The sequence below is a fragment of the Lynx rufus genome, unplaced genomic scaffold, assembly GCF_022079265.1.
Source record: "Lynx rufus isolate CCGP_SWC_20201006 ecotype Redwood Valley unplaced genomic scaffold, mLynRuf1.p SCAF_6, whole genome shotgun sequence".
NCBI lineage: Eukaryota > Metazoa > Chordata > Mammalia > Carnivora > Felidae > Lynx > Lynx rufus.
This window is the reverse complement of record NW_025814878.1, coordinates 46,377,425-46,399,003: the sequence shown is the minus strand read 5'-3', so window position 1 is coordinate 46,399,003 and position 21,579 is coordinate 46,377,425. Positions and strand designations below refer to the sequence as shown.

Below are 21,579 nucleotides of genomic sequence, written 5' to 3'. Positions count from 1 at the left end.
GACTATTGGAGTAACTGTATTAGATTCACCAAGTAAATCATAAGGGGCAGTCAGGTAAAACAGAATGTCCTTATAAAAAGGGGAAAAAAAATCCAATGCCACTCTAACCCACAAAATGCTGCCTATTTGTTTTTTCTAAATCATCATTCTAATTTTCATTTTTTTTTCTAGAAAGGATGTTTTCCTTAGAAATGTTTTCAAAACTATTGCTTTGCTTCTGAGGTATCTGTAAGCATTGTGTCTGTGGTTTGTGACATCATAAGCATCCTGAATAAAATAACATATTGCAACTCACAAGGAGACTGCATCTCCGCAGGACAATTGTAATCTGAAAAGCTTCTAGGTGCACAGATACAATTTTAACGCCACAACTTATTAACAGGAGTTTTGCTGTACTTAAAAAAAATCCACATAGAAACAAAGTCAATTAAATTTTATTACAACCAAGAATATAAAATAAATGCAATGTAATTTATTTTAGTTTTAACAGTCATTTCAAGAAGGATGTCAGGACAACTCAAAAGCGGGAAACACTCAGCTCAAAGCGGTTGCCCTCCTGCACCCCACGGAACACGCCCCACCAGAGCGCAGCCGGCTCTGAGCGTGCACCTCGCAGCAGAGTGTAAAGCATATACACAGTCATCTCTATAATCGTAGAAAGAGGGGTGCGTGCAGAAATGGACTGAAAAGAGAGACAAAGACAGGTACACTTCACAAGTAGGAATTATGAGAATTACAAACTAGGCAGTTTAGAAAGGGTATATACTACATAACATATATAAAAAGTACTTTAAATTGTTGTTAAAAAGGACATCTTCAGTCCAGATTTTGTGTAATACTTTTAGTGTCTACACAGACAAGTCTTTAAAAAAATTAAATAGTATTAATTTACTAAATATTTAGGAGATAACAGTGCATTAAGGATTTTTTTTTTCATATAATACATACATATCACTCCTTTGCAGTGATAGCATAGAAGAGTAAGTATGGCCTTAGGTACAACACATTTTTAAAAAATCCTAAAACAATGAACTTTGTTTTATGACATCTGTGACTACTCTTGAAGATTACGGGGGCCTAAACTGCTATGTTTGATATAAAACATTACTTATATTTGAATCCTTCAAGCCTCCTTTAGGCTACCTGCCATTTCACTGCCTTTCTCCACTCCCTAGAAAGATATCGCCACAGAGTTTAGGATTTGCAATTTTCATAGAATTCTTCCTTCATCGTATAGTTTCTGCTCCATGGTTTTATTCAAAGCAGATTAAGCTGCAAATCTTATCATCCAACATTTTTTTTCTTTTACCCTTAGCAGAGAAAACAGCATCGTTTTAGAGGCATACAACCAGCAGTTGCTTCCCTGGGGATGAGGCAGGGAACATGTAGGCAAATATTGTCCCTTTCAATTCTTACATGTAAATTATGTTTATAAGAGCAAAAGAGTAGTGCAGAAGACCAAAGTTCTAAGTACTAAAATTTTAAAACCACACAGATATAAAAATATACAGGTCCTTGGCTTTTGTATGTTACTGCAGGATCCACTTTCATCACAAGGATTGCTTCAGCTCATAGTAACAGCCCTGCCGCCAGACTCCCTTACCCTTGAGCTCAGCTGTCCTGAAACTTCTAGAATCCCTTTATCCCAAACACACTTCTCACCAGAAAGCTAATTCGAAAACTGATTTGAATATGGAGGGCAGAAAACCTTCACTTTTATTCCTTCCTTCCTAATTTTTTAAAATGTTTATTCATTTTTGAGAGACAGAAAGAGCGCCAGTGGGGAAGGGGCAGAGAGAGAGGGAGACAGAATCTGAAGCAGGCTCCAGGCTCTGAGCTGTCAGTCTGGAGTGTGGCGTGGGGCTTGAACTACTCACGGAAATGTGAGAAGTCGGGCGCTTAACCGACTAAGCCACCCAGGTGCCCCTCCTTTTTTCCTTTCAATAACCTTTCTTGGTTTGGGTGTTCTCATGGGCTGAGGGATGTCCCCCTCCCCCTGCATCCTCAGGGAACATGACAGTAATAAGTTTTCTGGAATGAGGTCACTTGGGGACCACAGAGGTAAATTTTAACGTCAAAAAGTTTCACAGATCTCCCCCCAGGTCCCAGTTTAGGGTCCATACATATGTTAAAGGCTTTGTTCCCCTTTACAGGGAAAAGGAAATCATGAACCACGACTATTTCAAGGGTAATGGGCACCAGTGGGCATCGCCAACTCCAAGGCAAGAACAAGAAGAAAAGGGCCAGTATGAGCACAGTGACCAGAGGAACGGGGATACCTGGCTGTATCTTGGAGAACACTGTGTATTAGGAAAAACTGATGAAATCCCCTCACGGTTTGCCTATCAGTTCTGACAATAAAATTAGCTATATGCAAGGAAAGCAGGGTAGTCCTGTGGTTATACAAACACATATCACAAGAACTGTATATCAAAGTTGCTTATAAAGTATCAAGGGGCATGGTATTTTGGTCCATGCACATATTTTATTTGGGCTTTTCTCTTGTTAAATGTAAGGGCCCCCTTAGGGCAGCAACAGGGCTTCTGCTTTCATTTAATTTCCTACAATCGCTTAAGGAGTGCGTTCTGCCTATAAGGTCCACCCCATTGTTGTTGAAAGGCTGCTGTGAACATTTCAAACCTAAAGTAATGCCTGTTGTGCTATTTCATCGCTGGCTTTCTCAGAGGTGGACGAACACCTCTTGGTAACAGTTTATTACACAGCAGAATTTGGAATAATAACTCTATCCAAGTGAGTTTAGAAGTAAACAAAAGGACCTTCACACTCATAAGCCATTCCAATCATCCCCGGAGAACTTTCTGTCATGGAATGGATCGTAAGTTCCTTAAGGACAGGAAGTATGTCTTGCCCTTTGTGGCTTCCACCCAGCATGGCATTGGGCACATGGTGAGGGTGCAGTGAGCATCTGATGACCAATAACTCTGGACAGTGAAGCTTCAGGGCACAGGACAGAACTATATACAGGTAGCTACATTATGCGGAGGGCTATTAACTTCTCCTTAAAACAAACAAACAAACAAAAAAAAAATGGAAGGGGTGAATTATCAGAGAGACAACTAGAAATTCCTTCCAATGGAGTATGTCAACTGTTTCATCTTCAATGTTTGATGAGTGTCACTATACAGCTTTTATTATTAATAAGCATTATTATGCTGAGATCAGTAAGGTCCTTGCTGGCTACAGTATCACATCAATAGTGCAAAATGTATACTGGCTTCTGTCTAAAATCTTACTTTACTTGTATATGGACCCAGAGTATCATTACCAGGTAGATAAGTTCACAAAGAATCGTTTAAAAAATGCATATAACTTGCATATACAACAATCAGCTATTTCTTCTAGCTCAAGAAAACGTTTAAAACAGGGCTAGTGCTGCTAGTAGCATTCAGAAGAACACAAATTTCTTGCCCCTTACATTACAATGGGAGCTCTAAGACTCTATATTTCCTGTGACTCTGGGGGTGAGGCGGTCCTTTCACTGGCTAAAGAACTCAGCCTCTAATTCATAGATCATGGAAATGCAAATATGCACTTTATCTCGTATAGTCGTGTATACTATCTGCCCATAGTTTTTTAGGCACAATTATTAAGTTTTCTCCTAGGGGCAAAGAAAGCATTCAGTGCAATGAAAAGATTCTTGATAGAATTAAGTCTCAGTAACAACAGCAAAATTATGCATACATAATACATACTTCAAACATGAATAAAACCTAAATTCTTAACATGCTTTAAAAATAGTCACTCTATGTCTAATGCAAATATGAATGGAGAACACTGCTCTTAATTTTAAAAGCAGATTAATTTGCAAATTAATTTTGCAGGCTTCTATTTGAGTACTCTTGATTATGTAAGGAAGTGACTCAAGCTGGCCCAGATGCGAAGAAACCAACAGTTCTTTAGAGAAGCCAACTTTATGTACAATACACACTCAAAGCTTTTCCTTCAAAGGTAAACGATACATCATCCTTTGATCAACATTACTCCTTAAAGAAACCCTAGTGCAGTTAATACTCTCTTCCACTTTCTGGTGTGGGGCACCAGAGGGCTGTATTTCATCGAAGCTCTTGAAACCCTTTTTCAAGGCAGACTTAGCTACATGAAGGTTAAATTAGAATTCTTACTGAATACTCTTCAGAATAAGGTGATTCTGGGAACTACGTTCCATGTGGATGATTGATTATGTCAAAATTACCACACAATTCAGTTCTTCAGAGCATAAAGCATAGTAACTGCGAAGATCTAGGCTGTTTTTGGTTGTAGGTTCCCTCTGTCCCACTGTGTGTCTTTTCTTAGACCTTCCCTGAAACTAGATAAATAAAGACATAACAGCAAAGTACTTTGGGACAGTAACAGTTTCTGTTTAAGACTTCCATGAGCAAAACAGTCATATTCTGTGAAAACAACGTAGTGCTTTAAAAGGTGCATTTTTACCTGTGTTGCTAGATCAGTTCATGAAGTAGAAAACTATACACCACTGGAGTCTTGTTTCTAAAACATTAAAATCCTATTAAAAGAGCTTTGAAAAGATAAATCATAGTGATTGCTACAGCATGAGAAAGGTGCACCAGGAAATCCTTCCAAAAAATGCTGAAGGTTACAGAAGTTAAGTGCTGGGATTAGATCAGACGCTGTATCAAAGTCACAATGGAACACATGCAGGGAAAGGGTGTCGGGGAAACTTCACAAAAATCTTCTTTAAGTCAGTAAAGAAGAGACGTCCGTCCGTCCTGCAAAATGCTCAGTATGTAGTCTTCCGCCCAAGTGGGTGAGTTTTAAACGGCAGCATCGTCTGCATTTTTGGTTGCTTTCCATGCGGACATCATATTGCTGGGGTCTGTGCCCTGGGCCGCGGCGGTCAGTAGCGGTGGCCCTGGTGAGTCGGGTGGTACTGCGCGCTTTGCTGGGACGAGGAGGAGTAGCCGAGTGTGCTCTGGGACTGGGAGGATCCCTGAACGCTGCTTTGGTAATTCAGGCGAGAACTGGAGTGCTGGGGGAAGGAGAAGGAAAAGGGAATCACTGGCTCAGGAGGTAATCACAATAGGATGGACACAGGGGCCATTTTCAGAGGCCCCTGGTTCCCATCCACGGCAGCTGACAGCTAACTTGAGCTCCTTAATATGTTTCGCTTCTTTGAAATGACAGGGTGCCCTCACTGTAACATGTTCTGGCAGGCATGAAGTTTGGCTGGATTTCTTTAGGACGTGAGCCGCACTGGCAAGAGAAAAGCAGAGGGGAAACCTGTGCTGACCCACTGTTCTTTATACGAACTCTGCCTATTCTCTGTAAAACTGAGATTTGCAAACGAGAATGATCAATTTGGCACACTGCATTAGTATTCATAGTGCATACTGATATGCTGTTAATTTTCTCATTATAAATAACAACGCTATGATCAAGAAGTCATTTCTAGAGAAGAGAATTTTCAGAGGTAGAGGCTGGAGTGGCAATCGCCAACACGACAAAGCAAGGCAGGCTGGGCAGGATGTGGCGGCAATAAGTGGGTTTTATAAATTTCAGGTAATATTTAGAATAAAAAAAAAATGTTCGTACGTGAAAATGCCCTTCACGGAAAGCAGAGACAAATGTATTTCAATTCAATGTCTTGTTATTACCTTAAATGGAACATTTACCTTCATGGTGCCAAGGGCAAATATGAAAAATTATGTAAAAGGAAGAATTCATCTATAGAATAAGAACATGGGGTCTAGTTAAAGGTAAGCATAGCTGGAGCCTGTGTCCTTAACTAAGCTCAGAACGCTGGTTCTTTCCATGAGCAAAGTGGAAAAGATCTTACTAATAAAATTATTACTTGGAGTAAAAAATGTAAATGACCTTGAGGTGGCACTATGGATCAGGGTCCCCCAACTCAGTGTGCAAAGGCTGCCAAACATGATGTGGGAAACAAAGGTAAAAGAAAAAAGTAAATTTCCCTACAACCTACAGCCCAATGACAAGTCCTTGAGACAGGCAGAATGACCTTACTCTAGGAACTCAGCTGCCTGGATGTTAACACTTTGCTAAGGGCAAAAGGCAACCTTAGCTTAACATTATCCCAACCTCTAGGATCCTGTGAGCTACTTTAACATATAAAAATGCCTTTGGAAACTTCCTTTATCTCTACTCCCCAAGATATATGTTAGCCATCATCCTCCAAGCATATGGCCCCGATACACATCTGAAGGGTCTCCTAAGGTTTTACTAGACACTAGTAAATGACCTTTTCCTAACAACAGTTAGCCCGCTCAAGGTCCTGAAAATCTTGCTTCCAAATTCCTTAGGGACTTATGCTATCCGTAACCCCCTCCCAACTTAAAAGTATACAATCAGTCACCCATCACAACCCCAGTGCAGCTCTTTCTACCCACAGGTCCTGTCCCTGTGCTTTAATAAAACCACCTTTTTGAACCAAAGACTTCTCAAGAATTCTTTCTTGACCATTCACTCCAAACCCCAACATTTCCACATCATTTTGGTGCCCAATGTGGGGCCTGGGTTTTCGCATCTGGACACCAAGCCTCGGTGCAAACTTGGCACCAAGTACTTGGGTAAGTACTTCCTCTTCTCTTCCTTTACTCTCATTTCAGGGGCTTTTCAAGGAGTATGGTCTTATTGGAAAACTTTCATGTTGATTGCTCAGGCTGCAATCCTCTGTGGCTACTACTCTATGGGAAGGAGAAAGCCTATCTTTTGGATGAAAGTTAGTATCATGGCCGAAATGATAATGAGACTCAGAAACTTGATGTCCTCCCTTTATTCCTATCTGTCTTGGGCACAGGACAGCCACCTAAGTCACTAGCACGGTTGCCGATCTTAAGACTTCTCATTGGTCTAACCAGATCCCCTTGACATCCCTGGTCTAGCTGCTTCTGGCCACAAAACCTTCACTTGGAGCCAGCTGAGAGCAGTACCCAATTTAATTAAAACCCAACTGGGACTGTTTCCTAGGGAAGCAGGCTGTAAAGACTACATGTGTTGGAATGTCGCTTAGACCATGATGGATTTCTTTTAAAAAAAACCCTTTTAAAAAAATGTTTATTTATTTTTGAGAGAGAGAGAGACAGGCAGAGTGGGAGCAGGGGGAGGGGCAGAGAGAGAGGGAGACACAGAATCCAAAGCAGGCTCCAGGCTCTGAGCTGTCAGCACAGAGCCTGACACGGGGCTCCAACTCGTGAACCCCGAGATCATGACTTGAGCTGAAGTCGGACGTTTAACCGACTGGGCCACCCAGGCGCCCTGTGATGGATTTCTATCTTTACTGTTTTCTGTCAATGTCTTCTACTAACTACTTAAACTACAAAATTGGGGGATTTCTCTTTGTGAAACTTTTCTAGTGTTTTCCATGGGTTAAAAACAGTGGGTTCTTCATGGCAAGGCAAGGCACAGCCTGGCCTTCACAGAATGGCAAGGCAAGGCCCAGTCTTCATGCCCTTCACAGCACAGCAAGGCATAGATAGCATGACAAGACAAGGAATGGCACAGCACCTCAGTCCATATGCTGGCACCCATTTCACAGTCTAGAATGTGATGGAGAAGCAGGGGGATGCTAGCATCCCTCCTACAGGGTCTTTACAGCAGGGCAGTGATCATAGCTATTTTATTTGAGGATCTCTCCAGGTGGCTTTGACACCAGGAATCTCTGACATATCCTGCACATGGGATGCCACCCAGGAGTCAGGGTGGATTTTCTTGGTAATAGACCTTCTTCTCTCTTCAGTTACCAAGGATTCTTCCCTTGGAATGAATACCTTTTAACCCACTGGGACTAGTTTGTATTGCAAAATTTAAGAAAGGAATGATCTCCTGTTACCCTGTAACAAGGCATGGCTTCCGTATGATCTATCAATCTCTTTTGCAGGAAAACAGGGTAAATGGATGGAGGTACCCTAGGTCCAGGCCATCATGGCTCTAATCAGCACCTGGACTAAGGGCCTCTTTGCAGAGCTTGTTTGCTCATTTAACCAGGCCAGTAAATTCCCTACTGATATACTGGATGTTAAGTATCTAAATAGGGTTCCTGCTAATAGAACCCAAATTGCTGAAGGAAACAAAGGCCATCCCTAATGAAGGGGATGCTGACTCTCTCTCATTGCCCCTCCTCCTAATAGATGTGGGGGTTTCTTCCTCATTCATTTCCTGGGTTAATGGCTATAACTGGAGCCAACTGTGGTTAGTCTAGCTCAGGACAGGGACATTAAGGAGTATTCTCAAGCAGCTGCCTCAACTCCCTTTGTTTCAGGGAAACTCCCTGTCTTCTTCAGGGAAGTTCAGACTTGGACTGCATATTTCTACACTGGTGGAAAAAAACATGGCATCTGCTCATCTGTCCAAGCTGACCAGGTTTACAACCAGGAACCCTCTTTCTCTGTGGTCTGGTAGCACCTCACCTCTTTTGCCTCCCCCTGCTCCTGTTTCTGCACCACCTTGGGTGCGGCCTGTATAACTGGTTCCTATACCATCCTCGGTGACTCAAGCACCATTGGCCCCTCCTTTTATCCTTACTGTCAAGAAGCAAAGAGTACCCCCTTGGACCGCCCACTTCAGATTTCCCCACAGGTGCCCCAAGTAAAAATTGACTTTAAGTAGAACATAATTTGGTATTTAAACTAATTTAAGTTTGTTGTTTAATTAAAATGGACATGTCTTTAGAGTTACCAGTATTAAATATGAAACTTTTATTCTACCAAGGTTTACTAAGGTAAAATAAGCTTACGTTAGCTCTGTTGCAATTTGTTAGCAAAAAGATGACTTAGAATGATGGTTAATTTTGTCTGTTTTCATGGGTAATTGTTAAGACAGCTTTCAAAGTCTTTGGTAACCTAAAACGTTAAAGTTTTGCTTGGATGATAAATGGGATTGAATTCATTGGACATCTAGGTCTTTCCCAAATAGGATAAAGTGCTAAAGTACTGGTTACTGAACATAGGTTTGCACTTTTGACTTCTTACTGTAGAGAAACTAAGGATATTTGGGTCTGTTGGAAAACATGCTGTGTATTTAAAAGTATCCATAAATTTGCCATCTAAAGAATTCTGGTGTAACAGTCTACAATTGGTTACTACTTAGTTTTCATTGGAGACTAAGGTTTCTAAGAGTTAAATTTTGCTAAATGTAATTAAGACTGATGGAAATAAGGGAAGCAACACTGTATGTGTAAGAAATATATAAGGAATGGAAATACATTTTTGTTGAAGGTAAAAGAAGGTAATTTTGTCCTAAATGAGACTGGTTGTTTGGAAAGAAATGGCTTGGGATAAAATGTGAATGCAAAGGAAAGTTGCAGAAGGTTTGTGAAGGGAAATCTTTGGAAAGAAATTTTATGCATGGTCAGGACTAAGGCTGAAATGAATGGATTTTTAAAAGTACACTGGTATAAGATTGAAAGTCTGCTTTCTCTCTGTTAAAAAGACAAAGTTTTCTTGGAAGCTGGTCTGCTCTTGATAAGAAAGTGTAAATAAAGTTGTTTTTCCTTTGCCCAGAAAAACCAGTTTCTATGTTTTGTCTTTATCAGGTCTTTGATGAGCTGTAATTCTATTTAGACGTGTGCGTTAAAACTTTCTAGGTTTTAACAAACTTCCCCAAGATTTAAATCCTAAACGAAGTATCTGGCTAATTAAGTCTCTGACTAATTAGGCTTATTTGGTATGTTACTGTTCTGATATAAGGTTGTCACTCAATATTCTAATTACCGAAGTGTTATGGATCACAGAAAAAACTGGATTCCTTGTCAATTGCATCATAATGAGCTCTCCTATCAGATCGTTACCAGTGTCCATTTCTAGTTTTTTTGTCATTTATAGTTATTGTTCTGATGCGCTTGCAAAATGAGTTTTACCTTCAAGGAGATTCATAAAAAGATTATTTTTTGATGAATACAGGTATTTGGTATCTTTAAGATCAAAACTGAAATGGGTACGAATTTCCAGTACTAAAAAGCTGCATTCAAAGTGAACAAGAATTAATAACATGGCACTAAATGAACCAAAGATGATTATAGTATTGTGATTCTTGTTTGAAACATTGCTGGTTCTCTAATGTTTGCTCTTCCAGGTTAAGAAAACCTTCTCTTAAAATATCTATGACTTATAGAAATGGGAGAAACTATTCATTTGTGACCAAAGTGAAGCATTTAACTTTTCTCTCTACCTGAACCCTCTGAAATTCAAAAGGCCTCAGTAAGTATTTCTTCTTCCATGGCAATCATAGTTATTTACGTAAGTTTAATAAGAATCTGTTCTCCTTGCAATAGGACACCAATGGAAACATTGGTTATTTTACCAAGGCCTTGACTGGAATGTCATATTTAAGAGAGGCATGCATAGACTCAGATATGACCAGACAGCTCTAAGGAATGGAGCCAACAGAGTCCAATAGAAATGCTGGCCCGATACCTTGCTTACAGAGTTCCCAGCAGCTTTACCAGGTGAGTAAAAAAAAAGTCACTTTCTGGCAGGTGCAGGAACCTCAGGATGCTTTGGGGACTTTGGGAAGAGGGATTCACCCAATTCTACAGGTATTGTAGGCATGTCTGATGGCAAATATTTGGCTCAGCTTCTGGCCTAGAGGGACTACTAAAAGTTCAATCAAGATTCCTTATAAAAGTTTCCAGCAAAACAAGATTTTAAAAGATCTATATCACTATCCTTGCTGACCTTATGTAAATAATTAGGCCAAGTTGGTTAAAATTGGAACTGTTTTACGACCAAATTAGCCTTAATTTGGCTATCTCTGGAAATACGGGTGATTTTAGAGAGAAAAATTATGTGGATGTTAAATTCTAGTTCTGATTGTCTTTGCAAATGTTTGTTATTTGTCTAAGCTAGACAACTTGAGGTAAACTTCAGAGAAATTGCCACAATCATTCATGTATAGACAATCTTTGTGCTTATTATTCTGTGGGGATAATAACAGGACCCCATGTGTATATGATTATTTAAACAGCTGGAAAAACAGGATGAATTCCCTAACAATTGTATAACTTAACTATTACCTTGACCAATTCTGTGTGGATGGGATGACAAAATCACTCCTTAAAAGCCCAAGTGTACCCCACTCCGTGAAGTTAACTATGGACTTGTGGAAATAACGGATGGCCCCACTTTCCCTATGACTGAATTAGATGATGCACTTGGGAATGCCCTTATTCCCTGAGACAAGTCTTCCATTTGCCAGCGATTCCTTGTAATTAGGATGTTATTTAAGGCTAGACATCAAACAAAGAGGGCTTCTTGATGGTTTTATCCCTTAACCATATTTGTTCCAGGAACTACCTCTATTGATGTAAAATTGCAAAATTCTTCTTTCTACTAGCCCTCCTGGTAGAAGAAGCCTCAAAATTTACTACATAGGCCAGTCCTTGACAGTAATATCCCATATCAGGTACAGAGTGTTTTAGAGACCAAAGGCCACCAATGGATGACGGGAGGCCAACTTATTGAATAACAGGCTACGCTTAAGGTACGCCTGAAATAATGTTTAAAACCTGTCACATTTTAAACCCAGCTACTCTTATGCCTGGGCCTGACCATCATACTTCCATGTTAAAACATGACTGCTCAGAGATTATTGATCTTGTTTATTCTAGCTGATCAGACTTAAGAGACTCCCCTATTGAAAATGCAGAAGACAGTTACCTTACTGGTGGCAATAGTTTCATAGAAAAGGGGATAAGAAAAGTTAGGTATGCTATAGTCATCTAACTCAGACTGTTGAGGCCAAAGCCCTCCACGCAAATACGTCTTCCCCAAAAAGCAGAGTTAATAGCACTCACTCATGCTTTACGATTGGCCAAAGGCCTAAAAATTAACATTTATATTGACTCCAAATATGCTGTTCTGGTGCTACAAGCACATGAAGCAATTTGGAAGGAAAGGGGGTTATTATGAAGCCATACTTCCCCAATCAAATATGGGCCCCAAATTATTACTCTTCAGAGGTAGCTGTCATTCACCTCAAAGGACATCAAAAGGATATGACCTTAGCATCTAAAGGGAACAATTTAGCAGACCATGCAGTCAAGCAGGCAGCACAAAATAAATATTAAGTCTTATATAAGTCTTAACTCCAATAAAATCCATAATTCCAGTTTATTCAGACCAAGAAATCCACATAGCCCAGGAATGAGGATATTCAAAAAATGCACAGGACTGGTTTATTAATAATGAGGCAAAAATCTTTATATCCAAAAATAACCAATGGAAGGTAATACAGGGTTTACACCAGGCCACTCATTTGGGTAATAAGGCCACCAAGATGACAAAAACTTTGTGAAGAGAAGTTGTCCCTAGATTTGGACTCCTTTGGTTCCTACAAAGTGACAACAGATCGTCTTTTATTGCCCAAATAACTCAGCAAATAGCTTAGACCTTAAAAATTAATTACTATTTACATTCAGCCTGGCATCTACAATCCTGTGGGAAGGTGGCCCTCTAAAACCGAGAAGTCCTTGCTATCCTGACTGCAATTCAAGGAGGCCCAGGATTAGATGGCTGGCTCTTAAGGAGACCCAATGGCTATGTGGCTCTAACTTGTGTCCATGGCTTCCCCCAGGCTTGACAGACTGCTGTACTTTGGGTTTTGCTCGGACGCACTGGTGCATTATTAAAACCATTACTAACTCAGCTGACCTTCCAAATTTAAAACAACGGTGGACACATTCTGTGTTTCATTGGGATGACCACCCAGCATCCATCTTTATTCCCTCTTTAGGACTGGAGGATGTCGTTTGGCACATGGAAGCTCTTAATTTAGGGTCACAGCCCTCAATGGCACTCACAATAGCATTTCTCTATTAAATATTGAAGTAACACAGATGCGTAAAGCAGTTTTACAAAACAGAATGGCATTAGATGTTTTAACTGCTGCACAAGGTAGAACTTGTGCTATCATAAAAACAGAATGCTGTGTATACATTCCAGATTACCACAAAATATTTCTGCATTTCTAACTGACATGAATACTCAATTGGTGCTTTAGAAGATTCCTCTCTTTCTTTTTTAAAAAAAATTTTTTTTTCAATGTTTATTTATTTTTGAGAGATAGAGAGAGACAGAGCACAAGCAGGGGAGGGACAGAGAGAGAGGCAGACACAGAATCTGAAGCAGGCTCCAGGCTCTACACTGTCAGCACAGAGCCCAACGCAGGCTTGAACTCACCAACCATGCGATCATGACCTGAGGTGAAATCAGATGCTTAACCGACTGAGCCACTTAGGTGCCCTGATTCCTCTCTTTCCTTTAATGATTGGTTAAACTCGTGGACTAGAAGAGAATTTTTGTCAACTACCAAAGGACTCTTATTTGGGCTTCTTTTTGTGTGTGTGTTTCTAAACATGATTTACTGTTTTTTTCCCATGTTTTTTCCCTTTCCACGTGGTGTCGAGATTCCTTCAGTGGTATAACTTCAAGTTGAAAGATGATCCCTTCCGCTTGGGAAGATCCATACATGCAGTCTCCCTTGGGCCTTTCGTAACTTCTGTATATATAAGTCCCCAACTGACCTATGTTGACCCCTAGGCAGGGACATCTCTATGCCCCTATTCATCAGGAAGAAGTTAGAAGACAAGACTTTCATCCTCAGCAACCATGAAGATTTAAGGGTCAGAATTGTTCAGGGGGGAATAATTTGGGAAACAAAGGCAAAAAAAAAAAATTAATTTCCTTACAACCTACATATAACCCATTGACAAGTCCTTGAGACTGGCAAAGTGACCTTCCTCTAGGAACTCAGCTGCCGGATGTTAATACTTTGCTAAGGAAAAAAAGGCATTCTTGGCTTAACATTATCCCAACCTCCAGGATCCTGTGAGCTACTTTAACATATAAAAATTCCTTTGGAAACTTCTTTTATCTCTACTCCCCAAGATATATGTTAGCCATCATCCTCCAAGCATATGGCCCCCTGATACACATCTGAAGGGTCTCATGACCACGGTTTTACTAGACAATAATAAATGACCTTTTCCTAACAATAGTTAGCCCCCTCAAGATCCTGGAAACCTTGCTTCCAAAATTCCTGAGAGGACCGTGGTCTTCGAATTTACTCTTTCAGATTTTGATTTTCAACAAGTGGAACCAATGAAAGTGCCATTATGTACTTCTCTGCTTGCAGGGACTCTTCCAAGAGAAGATTTCAGGGAAGTGGTTGTGTGAAAACACATGAGTTTGTAGAGATGTATTCAAAATGTAAAGCCAGTTTAGGCAGCTCTTTATTATGTCTTTCTTGTTAATGTTTCTCTTGATTCCAGTTCCTTATCAGTGAGTTTATGGCTCCCTTGCCAGTGGTTTTGTTTTCTATTATCTCCATCTCTCCCTTCCACTAGTACCCTGAGGTTCTAATTCTTTTTTTTTTTTTTATGTTTAAGCCCCCCCCCCCCAACTTCTTAGATCTTAGCTGGTTACTATCCTTGAAATTTTGGGTGTTTTTGTGTGTGTGTGTGCAAGATTCCCTATGCTTATCACAGGTATTTTTACCTCTCTCCCCAAATACTAATCCTTACACTTTTTTCCCCTTTAATTTCCCAAATTAGCAGTACAATGTATAGAGGCCGCTTTTAGACATCAGCCTTGAGCAATGGAAACTCATCAAGGCAAGAGGGGCCACAGCAACCCCCTGGATGAATACAGACAGGCCCATCAGACGACCCACCTCAAAATATCCATAGGCCACAAGTGACCCCCCCCCCCCCCCCCCCCCCGCCCCGCCAGTGTTCCTCTCCACCCCTCCCCCCTAGCTGGCAGTCCTCTTTCTTAAAAAGAAAGCAAAACAAAACAGCCCCCACGCAGTGCCTCCAGGCTGTCCTGCCTACTGCTCTGTACTCAATACCCACTGCCTGGGGCAGTCTCTCCCCTGTGGTCCAGGCTGCTGCTCCCTGGAGGTGTATCCAATAAACCTCTACCTCCTTTGTTCTTTCACCACACCAGTTTCCATCACATGGGGGTCCCACATCTGGCAGCCCCCATCCCATCAAGAGAGATACCACATTTAGACAGCTGTAGTTTTTTTTTTATCTTAATAATAAAAAGTATCTTCTCTCAAAAATGCTTCTAGTGAGATTTAACACTGATTTCTGAGAAGTCGCAATCTTAATCCCTTTCTGTGTTTACGCTACTTCCTATTTCCTCTCAGTGGCAGCAAATCTTTCTCTTCCTGTTGTCTCTCTTCCAATTGCTTGTCTAGTTCTCTTTTTCTGACCCCCAACCTGACTGACAGCTGGAAGGGGAAAATGAGAAATTTTCTTTGAGGAGGAAGAGGCCTGTCTCACCCTCTCTCCTCAGGGTGTCAGGAGAAGCAAGTCAAGAAATGAAATGTTCTCCAGTTACATGAAATACGACCCAAACCCTCATTTTCATGTCACGTCCTAGAAACAGGATTGTACCATTTGCACAGTGAAACTCTGGAGTTAAGTACTACTTAATGCTAAGAGGATCTATCACAAAATCCACTTCCCATTTCTTGTTTGAGCGTGAACAAGAACAAATTCGGCGCAGTACCTGATAATCTGCCGGCATAACGGGCCCGCCGGAGTTGGCGCCCGAGGGCGCGAGGCGGGGCTTCTTGTTCGGAGGCACCTGATTGAGGCCTGAGTCCTGACTGTGCTGCAGCCCGGCTCCCGCACCCCCGGCGCCCGCCCCGGCCCCGCCCGCGGTCCCGTTGGTCTGGGTGCTGTTCTGCTGCGGCGGGGGCGCCTGCGGGGGCGCTGCTGCCTGCTGCGGGGGAGCTGCGGGCTGCTGATGTTGGTTCTGCTGCTGCTGCTGGTTCTTGTAAGAAAAAGAAAAAAGGCAAACTTGGTATGGTACTAAATCAACAGGACACTGCTGTCATTTACTTGATGGGCACCCGCGACGGCCCGCCAACCTGGGGAGCGACCTACGGGGGACACCAAAGTGACTGCCAAGACCAGAGAGGGAAGCAGACCGTGGAGGTGGGGCGGGGGCGGGGAGGCGGGAATACAGCATCCCCAAAGGTCAGAGCACTGAGTCCCGAACGGGATTCATTCTGTAAAGTTCATTTACATTGCACAGTGGTCCTCCCTATCAGCCACAGACATCCCACTGCAGAGCACACAGCGCACACAGGAGAGAGTTCTGCATTCATTAAAACAGCTGTGGGTGCCTGGGTGGCTTCGTGTTAGGCCCCCCCACTCTTGGTTTTGGCTCAGATCACGATCTCAGGGTTCGTGAGATCAAACCCTGCCTCCCGCTCTGCGCAGTCAGCGTAAGTAGGCTGAGCCAGTTTGGGATTTCTCTGTCTCCCTCTCTCTGCCCCTCCCCTGCTTACTTGGGCGCTCTCCCCCCAAATAAATGAATAAACCTTAACAAATAAATAAATAAAACTGCTGTTAATAGTCTTCTCGATCATGATTTTGGAAGAGTGGAGGGATATGGGGAGGTCCTGATCTAGCCAATTAGGCGCAAAGAACAGAATGGTGCTTTGAAGGAAGCCTGAATCAAGCCATGGTGATGACACTGAACAAACAAAACACAACCATTAAGTATCGGGGAATAAAATAGGCTATAAAACAAATCAGAAGTTCATTCATCTGTAAACTCATGATATTTCAAATTGCAAAGTACATCTACAATAAAGTAAGCACATAATTAAAATAGAAGGCAGCCAAATACATAGGAATCATTAAATTGTACTTCCCTAAATTGTCTTTTTGCCTCCCTTACTCCCTGGAAATAGAAGTGTACCGCGTAGCTTATACCTTGTCACCTTTCTCTTCAGGTTCATCTTCATTAAGGAATTCTCGTTTGGGGTATGGAATCTGGCAGCCAGCAAACACACTAAAAAATCATTTTTTTAAAAAAAGAATACATATCAGGACCTAAAATCCACAGTATCATTGACCTTGTTAATTTAAAATTCCACTTTTTTTTCCTTAACATATTGCCTACTCTTCATCAATAGCTACTGTTTGCTGAATGTCTCCCAAGACAACTTAATTTAAGCAAATAAAAAAAGAATTTTGGGGGGTATCTGGGTGGCGCAGTCGGTTGAACGTCAGACTCTTGATTTCAGCTCGGGTCCTGATCCCAGTGTCATGGGATAGAGCCCTGAGTCTGGCTCCACACTGACCATGGAGCCTGCTTAACATTCTTCCTCTCTCTCTCTCTCTCTCTCTCTCTCTCTGCCTCTGCCCCTCTCCTCTACTTGTGCGCTCTCTCTCTAAAACTTAAAAACAAAACAAAACAAAACAAGAATTTGTTGTCTAAGTCTTATACTAATTACCGCTTTCAATAATAAATCTTAACTGCCATTAGATAGTTGACGTATATGATGTAGAGGTTTCTCCACACAAACTTAATTAGTACTAAAAAATAACTGAATTTGTAATTGCCTCAACAATGAAAATACTTTTTTTTTCTTCAAGAAAAGCCACATCTCTAATAAATACAAGCATATGGGTATAACAAGGATGGGAAAATGCAGGGGTTTTGGTAGCACAGTGGATGCACAGACTTTTAAATTTGCAGTTCCCTACTGATTTGGTTTAAACTCATCTGCCTGACTATAAACATCCCACCTGTTCTCAGTTGTAGTTTTCCCTGTAACACTGAATGATGGTCATTCCTAAAACACCTGTTTTCATTCACACCTCTCTAGAGCACTGCCTGTTTCAGAATATAGTCCCTTTCTCTCCAGAAGTTCTTCTCCAAGGTAGGATTAATGGAAAACTTCAGTAACCCTATAGGAACAAGTGCTTCTCTTACTTTAGTCACCATCTGACATCCTCAACCCGGAGCAAAGGACACGGAAAATGTAGCATACATACTCTAACGTTGGCAAGGGGTCCTCCTGAAAATAGGGATCCTGTAGAGCTTGCTCCGAGGTAATTCTCTTGGTTGGATCCATAGTAAGGAGTTTCTGAAGCTAAAGTAACACAAAAGAAATCGATAGCACATGGAAAGGTTGTTTATAAATCAATGTTTTGACTTTTTGTATTAATGTCTAGCAGGATTAATATCAAATGCCATTTCGTATAGCCCACCACAGATTAGTATGGAGCAATTGGCACACTACATACATTTATGTAAAATTGGTAGAAATCATTAGCATTAAAGCCCTTTTGGTATGTCATTTTTTTTTCTGCTGATAAATCAGAAAAATTGGAAAAAATTAAGTCTGGAAGTCAAGAGTGACATCTCAAAAGAAAAATATTTGATTTTGCCTTAGCATCCACCAATTTCTTTTCTTTCTAAAAAGGAGGAGGGGGGCCTGGGTGGCTCAGTCGGTTAAGCATCTGACTCTTGATCTCAGCTCAGGGCTTGAACTCATGACCTCATGAACACCATGCTGGGTGTGGAGCCTACTTAAAAAAAGGTGGGAGGTGCCTTGGGGGGCTCAGTTTGTTGAGTGACCAATTCTTGATTTCGGCTCAGGTCATGATCTTGAAGTTCATGGGTTCAAGCCCCACACAGGCCTCTGCACTGACTGCTCAGACCCTGCTTGGGGTTGTCTCGCTCCCTCTCTCTCTGCACCCCCCCCCCCCCGATAAATAAATAAACTTAAAAAGAAAAATCACCAGTTTGGGGCACCTAGGTGGCTCAGTCAGTTAAGTAAGCTTCCAGAGTCTTGATTTCAACTCAGGTCCTGATCTCACGGTTGTGGGATCAAGCTCTGTATGGGGCTCCCTGCTGTGTATGGAGCCTGCTTAAGATTCTTAAGATTCTCTGCCCCTTCTGGGCTCACGCATATGCATGTGTGTGTGCATGCATGCATATACGAAAGAAAGAAAGAAAGAAAGAAAGAAAGAAAGAAAGAAAGAAAGAAAGAAAGAAAGAAAGGAAGGAAGGAAGGAAGGAAGGAAGGAAGGAAGGAAGGAAGGAAGAAAGAAAGAAAGAAAGAAAGAAAGAAAGAAAGAAAGAAAGAAAAGCTAGGACAATTCCACGAATGAGACAAGATGGGTCTGTGCTATGGACCCAACTTCCCCATCTGGCAGAGAGGCACCTACCAAGAGGAACACTTTGCTGTCAGGCTTGACCTTGTGTTTCTCCATGTACTTTATGAGGCTACTGTTGGCATACCTGCAAGAACATAATAATCACACATCACTGGAAACACTCACACTTTTTTTTCAAATAATGTTTATTATTGAAGTACAGTTTACACAATAAAGCTCCCAGATTGGTTTTCCTATAAGGTACATGTTTAGGCCATTGTCTTTTCTAATGATTAGTGAAAGAATACGTAACCAAATATTGGTAAATGTGTGCAGTGGGAATTGTTAAACACTGTATGTAAGAGTTTCTATTGTTACAATCTCTTTGGAAAATAATTACACATTAACCACTAGAGCTGAAAATGTGAACAACCTATAACCTAGCAATTCCCTTCCTAGGTACATACTCTAAGAGATTCCTTTGTGCATGTGTATCACAGGATGTGTGAACAAGAATGTTCTTAGTATTCCTGTAATAGAAAAAACTGTAAACAACACAAACGTCTACCAATTAAAGAATGGGTACATTGTTACATATTCACAGAATGGAATATTGAACAATAGTTAAAATGAATACAGAGGTTGAGTGGGAAATAAAAGAAAGAAAACTACAAAAGAAAATACAAACTGTAATATAATTTATATGAAGATAAAAGATATATTAAACTGAGCAATAATTTATTTGGAATACATAATACCTATAGCAAAACTATAATGAAAAATGTGGAATGACAAATACAAATTCAGAATATATGTTCTTTCCTATATATGAAATATTTCACATTTAAAAAGGTCAAAAAATAAGTAACATATATGTTCATGGTAGAAAATTTAGAGAATATAGAAAAGTATAAAGAAAAAAACTGAAATCACTCGTAATCAAGTCACTCAATGATTAAAACAAACAAAAAAACACTGCCAAGATTTTGCTAATTTTCCTTTGACATTCTTGCCATGCTTTTATATATATGACACAGACACAGAGGGATTTCTGTTTTGTTTTGTTTTTACAAAATTGGGATCACACTATACAAATTGTCCTCTTTTCACTTAATATTGTTTCATAAACATTTTTCCTTGTTCAGTGCTCTCTAAACTACTCATTTGTAGTGGTTCTATATGTATATTCCTAGTGTTACTGACGTTGTTTGTTTCACAATAGTTAAATACAGGTCTTTGTAGGTTAATCTGGTCCACATGGTAGGGAAACAATACTGCACATAGGTGGGAAACAGAGATCCCTTCCAGACTCTGACTCAGTCATTTACCAGTTGTGTGACCTTGGGCAGTTAGTTAACCCTTATGAAAGCCTTAGCTTCATCATCTGAAAACTAAAGTTACAATTATACCTCTCTTATAGAGTGTTGTGGGGACCATATGAGAAAATGTAGGTAAGGGCTCAGCACCACACCTGACACATAATAAACACTTGGTTAGCTACCTGTAGCTGCTCTGATTGCTTCCACAGGATAAATTCTTGGGTTTATTAGGTCAAAGAGTATGTGCATTGCAAAGCCAGTTTTATGTGCTCTAAAACCTTGCTACATGAACCTGGCCCTCAGATCAGCAGCATGGGCCCCGAGAGCCCACATTAGAAATATAGATTCTCAGGCCCTATCCCAAATTCTGAATCAGAATCTGCGTTTTTAACAAGGTCTCCAGGTGATCTGTAGGTACATTAAAGTTTGAGAAACATTTTTCTCACCGGTGGCATACAAGGAAGAGGGCCCATTTTATCATACCCTTGCCAGCCCTAGGTATGTTCATTTTTAAAATCTTTGCCATGTGAGCCTGGGTGGCTCAGTCAGTTAGTGTCTGACTTCGGCTCAGGTCATGATCTCATGGTTCGTGGGTTCGAGCCCCGTGTCAGGCTCTGTGCTGACAGCTCAGAGCCTGGACCCTGCTTCAGATTCTGTGTCTCCCTCTCTCTCTGCCCCCTCCCCACTTGAACTCTCTCTCTCTCCCTCAAAAATAAATAAAAATTAAAAGAATAAAAATAATAAAACAAAATCTCTGCCATGTATATATAAAATTTTTTCGGGGCTCCTGCCTGGCTCAGTCAGTAGAGCACGCAACTCTTGATCTCAGAGTTTTAAGTTTGAGTCCCACGTTGGGTATAGAGATTGCTTAAAAATAAAATCTTAAAAAAATTAAAAAAAATTTTTTTTCCTCCAATACTAGGAACATTTTTATTAGCAAGGTAACCACTAAATTTATTAATGGGAAGAGATTTTAAAGTTTATGCAGAAATGTAGTTTGTCTACATACATGTCTTTGGTCTTTGTGTCGAATCATTGATTTCTCTGGGTTAACTCCAGATTCTAAGTTATTTGTTTCTATCATAAGATCAGACCGTGCTTATTGTAACATTCAATTTAAAGTCAACTTGTAGATTTCCTTTTAATCCTATTTTCACGTTGCCTTCTACTTAGCTAATAAAAGCTGACACTTTAGAAAGATTACAGAAACTTCTATCACTATTCTTCCTGATTCACTTTAAGAGTAATTTTTTTGGTTCTTTTCATCTGATATAATGAAAACAAGTTATTTTTCCTTTATTTGAGATAATTTTTTCCGGAAAAAAAAATTTTTTTAAATGTTTATTTATTTTGGAGAGA

The 21,579-nt window shown here is 40.6% G+C and overlaps 1 protein-coding gene across 5 annotated transcripts in view; it reads right to left on the bottom strand.

Annotated features, from left to right (window-relative positions):
• Positions 1 to 3,129: 3,129 nt before the first annotated feature.
• CDK19 (cyclin dependent kinase 19) overlaps positions 3,130 to 21,579 on the bottom strand; it is a 191,763-nt gene continuing 173,313 nt past the window's right edge. For all 5 annotated transcript variants that reach the window (XM_047101485.1, XM_047101488.1, XM_047101489.1 and 2 more), the window contains 5 exons: positions 18,974 to 19,046; positions 17,795 to 17,892; positions 16,727 to 16,805; positions 15,510 to 15,776; positions 3,130 to 5,008 (listed from right to left, as the gene is read on the bottom strand). In XM_047101485.1, the coding sequence (XP_046957441.1) occupies positions 4,877 to 5,008; positions 15,510 to 15,776; positions 16,727 to 16,805; positions 17,795 to 17,892; positions 18,974 to 19,046 (649 nt within the window). In that variant the 3' untranslated portion in view covers positions 3,130 to 4,876. The remainder of the gene's footprint in view (positions 5,009 to 15,509; positions 15,777 to 16,726; positions 16,806 to 17,794; positions 17,893 to 18,973; positions 19,047 to 21,579) is intronic.